The sequence below is a fragment of the Cherax quadricarinatus genome, unplaced genomic scaffold (genome assembly GCF_038502225.1).
Source record: "Cherax quadricarinatus isolate ZL_2023a unplaced genomic scaffold, ASM3850222v1 Contig5745, whole genome shotgun sequence".
Classification (NCBI taxonomy): Eukaryota; Metazoa; Arthropoda; class Malacostraca; order Decapoda; family Parastacidae; genus Cherax; species Cherax quadricarinatus.
Window position 1 is genome coordinate 2,373 of NW_027200771.1, and position 14,734 is coordinate 17,106.

At 44.1% G+C, this 14,734-nt stretch overlaps 1 protein-coding gene across 1 annotated transcript; it reads right to left on the minus strand.

The window, feature by feature from the left end:
* Positions 1-6,675: 6,675 nt before the first annotated feature.
* LOC138852242 (uncharacterized) lies at positions 6,676-13,942 on the minus strand (the record flags this gene model as incomplete). Its single annotated transcript, XM_070081988.1, is given in 3 exon segments — positions 6,676-12,492; positions 13,103-13,240; positions 13,756-13,942. Coding segments are annotated over 3 exon segments (1,263 nt in total), but the record flags the coding sequence as incomplete, so codon positions are not given.
* Positions 13,943-14,734: the final 792 nt, after the last annotated feature.

Sequence of the window (14,734 nt, forward strand, 5' to 3'; positions counted from 1 at the left end):
AAGCTCTACTTCACCTAGATTATAGCTTCGAGGGTTATTTTCATTACCAAGGGCAAGTACCTTACACTTATCCACATTAAACTTCATCTGCCATTTCTCAGACCAAGACATTAATTTGTTCAAATCGTCCTGGAGTTCATTGATATCCTCCTCAGAGTGAATTATACGGCCTATCTTTGTATCATCAGCAAACTTACTCATGTCACTAGTAATCCCTTCATCAAGGTCATTAATGTAAATTATGAACAAGAGAGGGCCTAAAACTGATCCTTGTGGAACGCCACTAGTGACTAATCCCCATTCAGATTTCACTCCATTAATGGTAACTCTCTGCTTTCTATTGGTAAGCCATGCCTCAATCCATGCTAGAACTTTACCTCCTATACCATGAGCTGCCACTTTTCTTAAGAGTCTCTTGTGAGGTACTCTGTCGAAGGCTTTACTAAAATCCAAATAAACAATATCATATTCCTTATCACTGTCAACTGCCTCAAATGTTCTATTGAAGAACGTCAGTAAGTTTGTCAGGCAGGAACGACCTCTCGTGAATCCATGCTGAGATTCATTTATCAAGTTATGCTCTTCAAGGTGACTTCTGATAATGTCAGCTATAATTGATTCTAATAACTTGCCCACTATAGATGTCAGGCTTATTGGACGGTAATTTGAAGGAGTGGACTTATCCCCTGATTTGAATATAGGAACCACATTAGCCATCTTCCACATCTCTGGCACAACACTGGTAAGGATGGACGCATTGAATACACTCGTTAATGGCTGACTAAGCTCCATCTTGCATTCCTTAAGTACCCTTGAAAACAACTCATCGGGTCCCGGGGACTTATTTTGTTTCAGTTTGTCTATCTGTTTAATAACCATGTCCCTCGTGACAGTAATATTAGTTAACTTAAATTCATCAGGAACTAAATAATTGTTAATTACTGGAATCTCATTTACATCTTCCTGTGTAAAAACTGACAAAAAATAGTCATTAAATAAGGAACACATTTCCAGTTCATTATCCGTCAGCTGTCCATTCCCAGATTTCAGAGGTCCTACTTTTTCCTTCACCTTCGTCCTATACACTTGAAAGAACCCCTTTGGATTAGTCTTTGATTCATTAGCAACTCTAATTTCATAGTCACGTTTAGCCTTTCTAATCGCCTTTTTTACTTCTCTTTTAAGCTGAACATATTGGTCAGTAAGGTTAACCTCTCCTCTTCTGATGCGCCTATAAATTCCCCTTTTCTCCCCTAATAGATGCTTTAGCCTCCTGTTAACCCATTTGGGATCGTTATTATTAGACCTAATTTCTCTCTGGGGAATGTATATACTCTGGGCACTGTGTACATTATTAAGAAAACAATCATAAAAGCAGATCCCTTCATATTCATAAGTATGATTATCGTCAATAAAATCATTAGCTAGATAACCCCAATCAAGATTAGACAGATGTTCCCTAAGTCCATTATAATCGGCAGAACGAAAATCGGGGATTTTTACTGTATTATCATTATTCTTGCATTCCCAATTAATGCTAAAGGTGATGGATTTGTGATCACTTGCGCCAAGCTCTTCAGTGATCTCCAGATTATTCACGAGTGTTTCCTTATTTGACAAGACTAGGTCTAGCAAATTATTACCCCTGGTAGGTTCAGTTACACTCTGTTTCAGAAAACAGTCCTGAACTGTTTCCATGAAGTCACTGGACTCTAGATTACCTGTCAAAGAATTCCAGTCAATTTGGCTAAAGTTAAAGTCCCCTACTATGACTACGTTACTGTGTCCAGAAGCCCTAACAATTTCGTCCCAAAGAAGTCTCCCTCTATCGTGATCCAAGCCTGGAGGTCGGTATATTACACCTAGAATTAGTTTTTCTTGACCCTCCACGAACTCTACCCAAACAGACTCTGTTACTGCTCCATCTATTTTTATACCTTTTTTTATGCAACAATTAATATTTTCTCGAACATACAATGCAACTCCTCCCCCCTTCCCATTACATCTATCCACATTGAATAACTTAAATCCCTGAATATTACACTCAGCAGTCATATCCCGACTCTTTAAATCATACCACGTTTCAGTTAATGCAATGATATCAAAGTTCCCAGCACATGCTACCAAACGTAGTTCATTAATTTTATTTCTTGCACTTCGACTGTTAGCATAAAATACCATCATATGTTTTTTCTTCTGCACATTTTTCCTATTCATCTTTGTTTTTACACAATTTCTGAAATTATCATTACCCAGAGTTACTCCATGACAGTTACTATTAAGATTCTTAATATCAGAGCATAAGTCAATATATCCATACTCATTATTAATCATTTCTAAACCCATACCTCTAACTAATCCTAGTTTAAAGTCCTAACAACCCCCTCAACTGAGTTAGCAAGAAAACCCACACCTGCCCTGGATAAGTGAACCCCATCCCTGGCATACATGTCATTTCGGCCATAGAAGTTGTCCCAGTTGTCAATGAATGGTACTGCATTATCCTTACAGTGTTTATCCAGCCAACAATTAATACCAATTGCTCTGGACAACCATTCATTACCAACACCTCTTCTTGGCAAAATGCCACATATAACAGGGCGCCCCCCCTTCTTCCTAATCATGTCTATAGCTGTCCTGAACTTTCTAACTAAATCCTCACTTCTACGCTTGCCTACATCATTGCCTCCAGCACTGAGGCAAATAATAGGATTGATCCCATTACCGTTCATGATGTTGTCAAGCCGGCTAACAATGTCCTCCATCCCAGCCCCAGGAAAGCATACCCTTTGTCTCCTACTCCTGTCCTTCAAGCAGAATGCCCTATCCATGTATCTAACCTGGCTATCCCCAACAACAACAATATTCTTACCTTCCTTGTTGTCGTTCGTCGTGACGATCCCAGTAGTAGACTCACATTCGTCGGGTAGCACCGAGAATGCGTTGGAGGTTTCCACGGGAGTTTCCACAGCAGTCTCTTTCTTCTTCATCGTTTCTGGCTTTCCATTCGTCTTCTTGATCGTCAACTTCGTCGTCCCCTGCTGTCCAGCCACTGACCACGATCCCTTCTTGACCTGAGGACTCGAAACAGGAGGACTACTACGAATCCTCTTGTTTTCCTCGGTCAATCGCCGTATCTCCATCTTCGCTGCCCTCAATTCTTCCTTAAGTTGCTGGTAAAGTTGCTCGATGGAGGGCATCTTGGTTCAGTCCACGGGAGCAAACAAGACACTTCTTCACAGAGTTAAGTACAGGTCAGCACTCAAAGTACAGGTCACCACTCAAGAGCACACAAACAGGTCTTCACTGAGCTAAGTACACGTCACCACTGACACCAGTGGTTACTAAGTCAGGCATTATATGTAGGGATCCTCAGCAAGTGTACACCAGCGGTTACTAAGTCAGGCATCATGTGTAGGGATTCTCTGCAACTGTACACCAGTGGTTACTGAGTCATGCATCATAATTATGGACCCTCAGTATCTGTACACCAATGGTTACTGAGTCAAGCGTAATATGTAGGGATTCTCAGTATGTGTACACCAGTTGTTGCTAAGCCAGGCATCATATGTAGGGATCCCCATCAAGTGTACACCAGCGGTTACTAAGCCAGGCATTATATGTAGGGATCCTCAGCATATGTACACCAGTAGTTACTAAGCCAGGCATCATATGTAGGGATCCCCAGCAAGTGTACACCAGCGGTTACTAAGCCAGGCATCATATGTAGGGATCCTCAGCATGTGTACACCAGTGGTTACTAAGTCAGGCATTATATGTAGGGATCCTCAGCAAGTGTACACCAGCGGTTACTAAGCCAGGCATCATATGTAGGGATCCCCAGCATGTGTACACCAGCGGTTACTAAGTCAGGCATTATATGTAGGGATCCTCAGCATGTGTACACCAGTGGTTACTGAGTCAGGCATCAGATGTAGGGATCCTCAGCATGTGTACACCAGTGGTTACTAAGTCAGGCATCATATGTAGGGATCGTCAACCTCTGTACACCAGTGGTTACTAAGTCAGGCATCATATGTAGGGATCGTCAACCTCTGTACACCAGTGGTTACTAAGTCAGGCATCATATGTAGGGATCCTCAGCCTGTGTACACCAGTGGTTACTAAGTCAGGCATCATATGTAGGGATCCTCAGCCTGTGTACACCAGTGGTTACTGAGTCAGGCTTTATATTTAGGGATCCTCAGCATGTTTACACTAGTGGTTACTAAATCAGGCATCATGTGTAGGGATCCTCAGCATGTGTACACCAGTGGTTACTAAGTCAGGCATCATATGTAGGGATCCTCAGCCTGTGTACACCAGTGGTCACTAAGTCAGATATCATATTTAGGGATCCTCAGCATGTGTACACCAGTGGTTACTAAGTCAAGCATCATATGTAGGGATCCTCAGCATGTGTACACCAGTGATTACTAAGTCAGACATCATATTTAGGGATCCTCAACATGTGTACACCAGTGATTACTAAGCAGTGACTCAGGTACCACATAACTAAAACTTGCGTCACGAGAGATTCCTGAAGAATAAACCATCTCCACTGACTCATTCTGATCCAATGTAAAAATCAGAATCGGTAAATTCCAGTGTTAACCCTCCAACTGAGATACATGGAGCAACTCTCCAGTGTTAACCCTCCAGCTGAGATACATGGAGTAACTCACCAGTGTTAACCCTCCAACTGAGATACATGGAGCAACTCTCCAGTGTTAACCCTCCAGCTGAGATACATGGAGTAACTCACCAGTGTTAACCCTCCAGCTGAGATACATGGAGCAACTCTCCAGTGTTAACCCTCCAGCTGAGATACATGGAGTAACTCACCAGTGCTAAAGCTCCAGCTGAGATACATGAAGTAACTCACCAGTGTTAACCCTCCAGCTTAGATACAAAGAGTAACACACCAGCGTTAACCCTCCTGCTGAGATACATGGAGTAACTCACCAGTGTTAACCCTCCAGCTGAGATACATGGAGTAACACTCCAGTGTTAACCCTTCAGCAGAGATACATGGAGTAACTCACCACTGTTAACCCTTCAGCTGAGATACATGGAGTAACTCACCAGTATTAAAGTTCCAGCTGAGATACATGGTGTAACTCACCAGTGTTAACCTTCCAGCTGAGATACATGGAATAACTCACCAGTGTTAACCCTCCAGCTGAGATTTATGGAGTAACTCACCAGTGTTAGAGCTCCAGCTGAGATACATGGAGTATCTCTCCAGTATTAACCCTCCAGCTGAGATACATGGAGTAACTCACCAGTGTTAACCCTCCAGCTGAGATACATAGAGTGACTCACCAGTATTAACCCTCCAGCTGAGATACATGGAGTAACTCACCAGTGTTAGAGCTCCAGCTGAGATACATGGAGTAACTCACCAGTATTAACCGTCCATCTGAAATACATGGAGTAACTCACTAGTGTTACCCCTCCAGCTGAGATACATGAAGTAACTCACCAGTGTTAACCCTCCAGCTGAGATATATGGAGAAACTCATCAGTGTTAACCCTCCAGCTGAGATACATGGAGAAACTCATCAGTGTTAACCCTCCAGCTGAGATATATGGAGAAACTCATCAGTGTTTACCCTCCAGCTGAGATACATGGAGTAACTCATCAGTGTTAACCCTCCAGCTGAGATACATGGAGAAACTCACCAGTGTTAACCCTCCAGCTGAGATACATGGAGTTAATCATCAGTGTTAACCCTCCAGCTGAGATGAATGGGGTAACTCATCAGTGTTAACCCTCCAGCTGAGATACATGGAGAAACTCACCAGTGTTAACCCTCCAGCTGAGATACATGGAGTAACTCATCAGTGTTAACCCTACAGCTGAGATGAATGGGGTAACTCATCAGTGTTAACCCTCCAGCTGAGATACATGGAGAAACTCACCAGTGTTAACCCTCCAGCTGAGATACATGGAGTAACTCATCAGTGTTAACCCTCCAGCTGAGATGTATGGGGTAACTCACACATAAAATGCCTTCAAATCATAAATTTATTCAACTCACCTGGAAAAGCTCTAAACTCTTATGGGTCGAACTGTATTACAGCTCCTGTGGATTGGATGGTATTAAAATTTGATAAGAGAAGGTAAGTACATTTTCTTGGATCAAGAACGCTTCGCCAGCATCAAGTCCCACTCTCGGAAGGGTATTACTGGTTTATCAAAAGGTACACAGTGTTGCAAGTCTAGCAACAGACAGGAGGGGAGAACTGTGTCAAGAGGCAAGGTAGAATCTGTCAACGTCGACTCATAACACTCAGGGGTCGACACTTGACTAGTAATGTTTCATACCTCCTGACGACGAACAAGTGCGAAAGATTTTGAGCTAAAGATTTACATCCCCATGTGGCTTGTTCTGCACACACACACACACACACACATATATATATATATGTATATATATATATATATATATATATATATATATATATATATATATATATATATATATATATATATATATATATATATATATATATATATATATATATATATATATATATATATATATATATATATATATATATATATATATATATATATATATATATATATATATATATATATATATATATATATATTATGCAGATGTGTTCCGCATGTTTAATTGACCTAGAAACGTCTGAGAAAAAAACTTTCTTAAATTCTCTTTTTATTTGTCCAAAGTAGGATATTTTGTGTAGGTTATGGCTGTATGTGTCTCTTTGAAGATGCTATAATATGATGGGCTTGTAAAGGTGAAGATAAATAATTCAGTGTTAATATACGAGACATTGTTGAAGCCTTGAGTTGTGATTGATTCTGGTGCTACACTTGTCAGGGACAGGTGTCAGTGACAGGTGTCAGTGACAGGTGTCAGTGACAGGTGTCAGTGACAGGTGTCAGTGACAGGTGTCAATGACAGGTGTCAGTGACAGGTTTCAGTGACAGGTGTCTGTGAAATGTGTCAGTGACAGGTGTCAGTGACAGGTGTATGTGACAGGTGTCATTGACAGGTGTCAGTGACAGGTGTCAGAGACAGGTGTCAGTGACAGGTGTCAGTGACAGGTGTCAGTGACAGGTGTCAGTGACAGGTGTCAGTGACAGGTGTCAGTGACAGGTGTCAGTGACAGGTTTCAGTGACAGGTGTCTGTGAAATGTGTCAGTGACAGGTGTCAGTGACAGGTGTCAGTGACAGGTGTCATTGACAGGTGTCATTGACAGGTGTCAGAGACAGGTGTCAGAGACAGGTGTCAGTGACAGGTGTCAGTGACAGGTGTCAGTGACAGGTGTCAGTGACAGGTGTCAGTGACAGGTGTCAGTGACAGGTGTCTGTGACAGGTGTCAGTGACAGGTGTCAGTGACAGGTGTCAGTGGCAGGTGTCAGTGACAGGTGTCTGTGACAGGTGTCAGTGACAGGTGTCAGTGACAGGTGTATGTGACAGGTGTCAGTGGCAGGTCTCAGTGACAGGTGTCAGAGACAGGTGTCAGTGACAGGTGTCAGTGACAGGTGTCAGTGACAGGTGTCAGTGACAGGTGTCAGTATCAGCTGTCAGTGGCAGGTGTCAGTGACAGGTGTCAATGACATGTGTCAGTGACAGGTGTCAGTGACAGGTGTCAGTGACAGGTGTCAGTGACAGGTGACTGTGACAATAGTCAGTGACAGGTGTCAGTGACATGTGTAAGTGACAGGTGTCAGTGACAGGTGTCTGTGACAAGTGTCAGTGACAGGCGTCAGTGACAGGTGTCAGCTGACAGGTGTCAGTGACAGGTGTCAGTGACATGTGTAAGTGACAGGTGTCAGTGACAGGTGTCTGTGACAAGTGTCAGTGACAGGCGTCAGTGACAGGTGTCAGTGACAGGTGTATGTAACAGGTGTCAGTGACAGGTGTCAGTATCATGTGTCAGTGAAAGGTGTCAGTGACAGGTGTCTGTGAAATGTGTCAGTGACAGGTGTACGTGACAGGTGTCACTGACAGGTGTCAGTGACAGGTGTCATTGACATGTGTCAGTGACATGTGTAAGTGACAGGTGTCAGTGACAGGTGTCAGTATCATGTGTCAGTGACAGGTGTCAGTGACAGGTGTCTGTGAAATGTGTCAGTGACAGGTGTACGTGACAGGTGTCACTGACAGGTGTCAGTGACAGGTGTCAGTGACATGTGTCAGTGACATGTGTAAGTGACAGGTGTCAGTGACAGGTGTCAGTGACAGGTATCAGTATCATGTGTCAGTGACAGGTGTCAGTGACAGGTATCAATGACATGTATCAGTGACAGGTGTCAGTGACAGGTGTCAGTGACATGTGTAAGTGACAGGTGTCAGTGACAGGTGTCAGTGACAGGTATCAGTGATATATGTCAGTGACAGGTGTCAGTGACAGGTGTCAGTGACAGGTGTCAGTGACAGGTATCAATGACATGTATCAGTGACAGGTGTCAGTGACAGGTGTCAGTGACATGTGTAAGTGACAGGTGTCAGTGACATGTGTAAGTGACAGGTGTCAGTGACAGGTGTCAGTATCATGTGTCAGTGACAGGTGTCAGTGACAGGTGTCTGTGAAATATGTCAGTGACAGGTGTACGTGACAGGTGTCACTGACAGGTGTCAGTGACAGGTGTCAGTGACATGTGTCAGTGACATGTGTAAGTGACAGGTGTCAGTGACAGGTGTCAGTGACAGGTATCAGTATCATGTGTCAGTGACAGGTGTCAGTGACAGGTATCAATGACATGTATCAGTGACAGGTGTCAGTGACAGGTGTCAGTGACATGTGTAAGTGACAGGTGTCAGTGACAGGTGTCAGTGACAGGTATCAGTGATATATGTCAGTGACAGGTGTCAGTGACAGGTGTCAGTGACAGGTATCAATGACATGTATCAGTGACAGGTGTCAGTGACAGGTGTCGGTGACATGTGTAAGTGACAGGTGTCAGTGACAGGTGTCAGTGACAGGTGTCAGTATCATGTGTCAGTGACAGGTGTCAGTGACAGGTGTCAGTGACAGGTATCAGTGATATATGTCAGTGACAGGTGTCAGTGACAGGTGTCAGTGACAGGTGTCTGTGACAGGTGTCAGTGACAGGTGTCAGTGACAGGTGTCAGTGGCAGGTGTCAGTGACAGGTGTCAGTGACAGGTGTATGTGACAGGTGTATGTGACAGGTGTGTGACAGGTGTCAGTGGCAGGTGTCAGTGACAGGTGTCAGAGACAGTTGTCAGTGACAGGTGTCAGTGACAGGTGTCAGTGACAGGTGTCAGTGACAGGTGTCAGTATCAGCTGTCAGTGGCAGGTGTCAATGACATGTGTCAGTGACAGGTGTCAGTGACAGGTGTCAGTGACAGGTGACTGTGACATGTGTCAGTGACAGGTGTCAGTGACATGTGTAAGTGACAGATGTCAGTGATATAGGTGCCAGTGACAGGTGTCAGTATCAGGTGTCAGTGATAGGTGTCTGTGACAATCGTCAGTGACAGGTGTCAGTGACATGTGTAAGTGACAGGTGTCTGTGACAAGTGTCAGTGACAGGCGTCAGTGACAGGTGTCAGCTGACAGGTGTCAGTGACAGGTGTCAGTATCATGTGTCAGTGACAGGTGTCAGTGACAGGTGTCTGTGACAAGTGTCAGTGACAGGTGTCAGTGACAGGTGTCAGTGACAGGTGTATGTAACAGGTGTCATTGACGGGTGTCAGTGACAGGTGTCAGAGACAGTTGTCAGTGACAGGTGTCAGTATCATGTGTCAGTGACAGGTGTCAGTGACAGGTGTCTGTGAAATGTGTCAGTGACAGGTGTACGTGACAGGTGTCACTGACAGGTGTCAGTGACAGGTGTCAATGACATGTGTCAGTGACATGTGTAAGTGACAGGTGTCAGTGACAGGTGTCAGTGACAGGTGTCAGTATCATGTGTCAGTGACAGGTGTCAGTGACAGGTGTCTGTGAAATGTGTCAGTGACAGGTGTACGTGACAGGTGTCACTGACAGGTGTCAGTGACAGGTGTCAGTGACAGGTGTCAGTGACATGTGTAAGTGACAGGTGTCAGTGACAGGTGTCAGTGACAGGTGTCAGTATCATGTGTCAGTGACAGGCGTCAGTGACAGGTGTCAGCTGACAGGTGTCAGTGACAGGTGTCAGTGACATGTGTAAGTGACAGGTGTCAGTGCCAGGTGTCTGTGACAAGTGTCAGTGACAGGCGTCAGTGACAGGTGTCAGTGACAGGTGTATGTAACAGGTGTCATTGACGGGTGTCAGTGACAGGTGTCAGAGACAGTTGTCAGTGACAGGTGTTAGTGACAGGTGTCAGTGACAGGTGTCAGTGACAGGTGTCAGTATCATGTGTCAGTGACAGGTGTCAGTGACAGGTGTCTGTGAAATGTGTCAGTGACAGGTGTACGTGACAGGTGTCACTGACAGGTGTCAGTGACAGGTGTCAGTGACATGTGTCAGTGACATGTGTGACAGGTGTCAGTGACAGGTGTCAGTGACAGGTGTCTGTGACATGTGTCAGTGACAGGTGTACGTGACAGGTGTCTGTGAAATGTGTCAGTGACAGGTGTACGTGACAGGTGTCAGTGACAGGTATCAATGACATGTATCAGTGACAGGTGTCAGTGACATGTGTAAGTGACAGGTGTCAGTGACAGGTGTCAGTGACAGGTGTCAGTATCATGTGTCAGTGACAGGTGTCAGTGACAGGTGTCAGTGACTGGTATCAGTGATATATGTCAGTGACAGGTGTCAGTGACAGGTGTCAGTGACAGGTGTCAGTGACAGGTATCAATGACATGTATCAGTGACAGGTGTCAGTGACAGGTGTCAGTGACATGTGTAAGTGACAGGTGTCAGTGACAGGTGTCAGTGACAGGTGTCAGTATCATGTGTCAGTGACAGGTGTCAGTGACAGGTGTCAGTGACAGGTATCAGTGATATATGTCAGTGACAGGTGTCAGTGACAGGTGTCAGTGACAGGTGTCAGTGACAGGTATCAGAGACAGGTGTCAGTGACAGGTGTCAGTGACAGGTGTCGGTGATAGGTGTCGGTGACAGGTGTCAGTGACAGGTTTCAGTGACATGTGTCAGTGACAGGTGTCAGTGACAGGTGTCTGTGACAGGTGTCAGTGACAGGTGTCAGTGACAGGTGTCAGTGACAGGTGTTTGTGACATGTGTCAGTGACATGTGTCAGTGACAGGTTTCAATGACATGTGCCAGTAACAGATGTCAGTGACAGGTGTTATTCTAAGAGTTTGCAAACAGCTGTCATTAGCAAGTGTTACTGTAAAGTGTCTGATAAAAGTTACATGTGAGTACTAGCTAGGTACTTCACAAGTGCCACTGACGAGTGTCATGTGTAGATAAGTTGACTACATGCACGATGATGTTGACAGATGTTATCATCAAGACTTACTAGAGGTGAACAATGTGTTACCAGGAAGCAGGTGTCATTCACATGTTACAGTCATTGTAATACAAGTGTTACAGCTGCCATTAATGACTGTCACAACCGTCATTATCAAATAGTGTCAATAGTATGAACAATTATTCGCAGGTACGCTTTGCCGTGTCAATGATCATGATGCCAGTTTGCAGGAAGTTGCAGGTTACAGTGAAGACAGTGTTCTCGAGGAAGGCTATGGTGACAGCCTCTCCCTGCACGCCACTCACGGACACAGCCACGGAGGTTGAAGACAATGTGATCTCCGTGAGTCTGTGGGGTGAGACAGGCACCCACTTCTCCCTCTCACCCAGGATAAAGAGTTCTCCTAGATCTGTTTGCAAGGCCGGTGACGTGTACAGGAGACAGAAATTGAGGGATCCACCACAGGCCAAAAGATCGATGGTCTGGCCAGGGGACACATTTTGCGAATACGTAAGGTCTTCAGGGTAGTTACTGAACAAGAAAGTGTTGGTGGTAAAGGCATTCTCTAAATTCAGCTGGGAAGGTGTCATCTGCAGCGTCTTGTCGACTTCTGCGAGGAAAATTATTCCGAAAATATACTCCCCAATGATACTGTAACCTGTCCATACTTCACGATAATCTGAGGAGAAGAAGTACCCGTCAACTACCGTCAGGGGCTTCGTCGGGTGCAACAACCTTCCTTCTGCGTTGCAAGACTTCATAATGAGCTCAACATTGAGGTTGTGGGTTTCATCGCCCACGCCCACGGGTCCGCCACTAAGTGTCGAGACAGCGCTCTGCAGATGAGAGTTGAGTTCCACCGGCTCTGGGCACTTATTGTTGCAGTAGTCTGTGCGAGAGTGGTCGTCCGTCACGTAGCACCACGGGGCCACCTCATTGTCTGGGTTACGACACACAGCGCCGTGGATACCGTGGTCGCCAGCCCAGTCGACACAAGCTTGTCCGCTCTGAGTGACGTTTTGGTCACCTACGTACAAACTGCCGTTGAAAACGTAGCAGTCGTAGTTACACCTGGGCACGTTGCAGTACTCCCACTCCCACTCCTCCTCCGGTATATCTAATGGAGATGAAGAAAATTATTCACATTATTAACCTAGGGGCTTAGTAACCCAGCATAACCCAAGAAAGCCAGTGTGGCTTATTTTCACAGGGATCATTTGGGTCTTTATCCTTAGAATGAGATCCACAATAATTGGTTAACACCTAGGAACCTATTTACTGGTAGAGGTACCTACTTATTTTAAACATACGTGCCCAACATCTCCACCTGCCCCAGGATCAAACCTAGGTATTTCGGTTATGAGCCGAAGGTGTTATCACTTAGTCAGGAAACCACTCCGTCACTTGCACAAAATTAACACGAGATAAACATCAACAAGACATGAAAATATTGAAACAGATAATAGGTTTCTGCATTTTTTGTAACAAAGAAATTTGCTCACTCCAAACTCCATATTTCAAAACATTTTGTATTGTAACAGAAGCCATCACCAACAGACTGACTGGTCAGAGACAGGGTCGTGATTACCGGACGCATGAAATACAATATACAATATATATGGTCCAGTCTATTTGTGAGTTATTGCAGTCGCAATATTGTGACTTATTGTTCATGAATTTTAATATTTTATAGCGATTTTAGTTCAAGGAAATTTTTCGAATCTCACCAAAAGATGCCTTTGTGTAGCAGAAAGCACCGTCCCTGATGTTCTGAGGGTTCTTACACAGATTCTCACACAGGTCGCTGGTGTAGTAAAGGTCATCCCAACCGAAGTTCCTCCAGGGTACGCAAGGCTTGCCAGAGGCTGCCACAGATACCGAACATCATTCTTATTCTCCAGAAGAGACATTAATTAATGATTTTGTCTAACCTAAGCTAAACTACGTCTGTTAAAGGCTGCTTGAAATATGTAGGATCACTGCTGCACTCTCTAGAAGAAACATTATTCCTTCTGAACACAAACTAACCTACTCTAATCTTTCCAGGGGCCGCCAAAGGTATGTAGATCTTCAGATATCTCTGGCAGCGTTTATAAAGGTTGCTGGAATATCTAGTCCTTCTTTAACTGTTTACACGATACTCTAATTACTATTGTTTCATCTAAAGATTTTTATACTTTATGGTTGGCTAGTTTTTGGTAAGGTATAAGTTAATTTCAATAAATGAACTAATCCTTCCAGAATTCGTTTGTTATTCAAACTGGAGAAGAAACCAGACGACGTTACTTGACTGTAACATCGCCTGTTTTTGTCTCGAAGTTTTGGGATAGTTGTGAATTATTATAGCCACGATACTGTGACAGAATAAATGTCGTCATACCAGTAATGTTGACTCTGCCTCCATACTGATATATGAATTTCCCCGGGTGTTCCTCGTCCGGCAGCACATATTCACAATCACTGTAGATATTGTTCACGTTCTCCCGCGAAGACCAGAATACGTCTTTGAAGGGCCGAAGACCCAGGGCGTGAGCTAGCAGGGACGACACCCCGATGCGCCACTGATCCTGTTTGAAAAAAAAAAAGACGGCCTTTCAGATGGTTGGGATGGGGGCAAAATTCTAGTCAGTGTTATTTTGACGGAAAACGTTAAAAATCGGGAAAATTGAACTAGCGGTGTTTCTGAAAGGACAACTCGTCTGTATTAATAACATTATTATATTCATAGAAAAATGCTAAATTCGCAAGGGTGATACAGCGCATGGAGAATGGAAGGGCGGGTAGTAAATAAATTTTACCAATGGGGAAGGTAGCTGCAGTTTCCAGGCCCAAGTGTTCTTCACTGGCGTCAAGTCAAGGGAGATGCGTCTGTAGCAGACAGTTTTGCGAATATATTTTTTTCACCGTCTAAACAATGAAAATATCAAGATATTGACTTTGAGTTATTGCTATGACAGTGAGCACATGTCACAAGGAAAATGTGAAGAAGCTTGAAGACAAAGACATAAGTTGCAGAACAAGATTTTGTTGAGTCACCTTTTCGCGCAATGTAGAGCTTTGATAAACCTCTATAAAACTTCAGTAAAAGCTTAATCTGCAACGTGTGTTTGTCTTCATACTTATCGACAATAAACCATTTCATACAAGTGAAAAAGTTATCAGGCAAACTGAACACAACAGAAAATGTGAGACCTGACAATCTATTACCAAAGATGGTGACACAAGGTTCAGACGAAGTGTGTTCTGCTGCAGAGTAACTGAAAATAATAGGAAAGAGGGCAGCTACCGGAAAGCTCTCAATTAAACAATGAACGTCGTACAGATCTTCAAGCAGGAAGACAGGTAGGTAGTATCCTTGA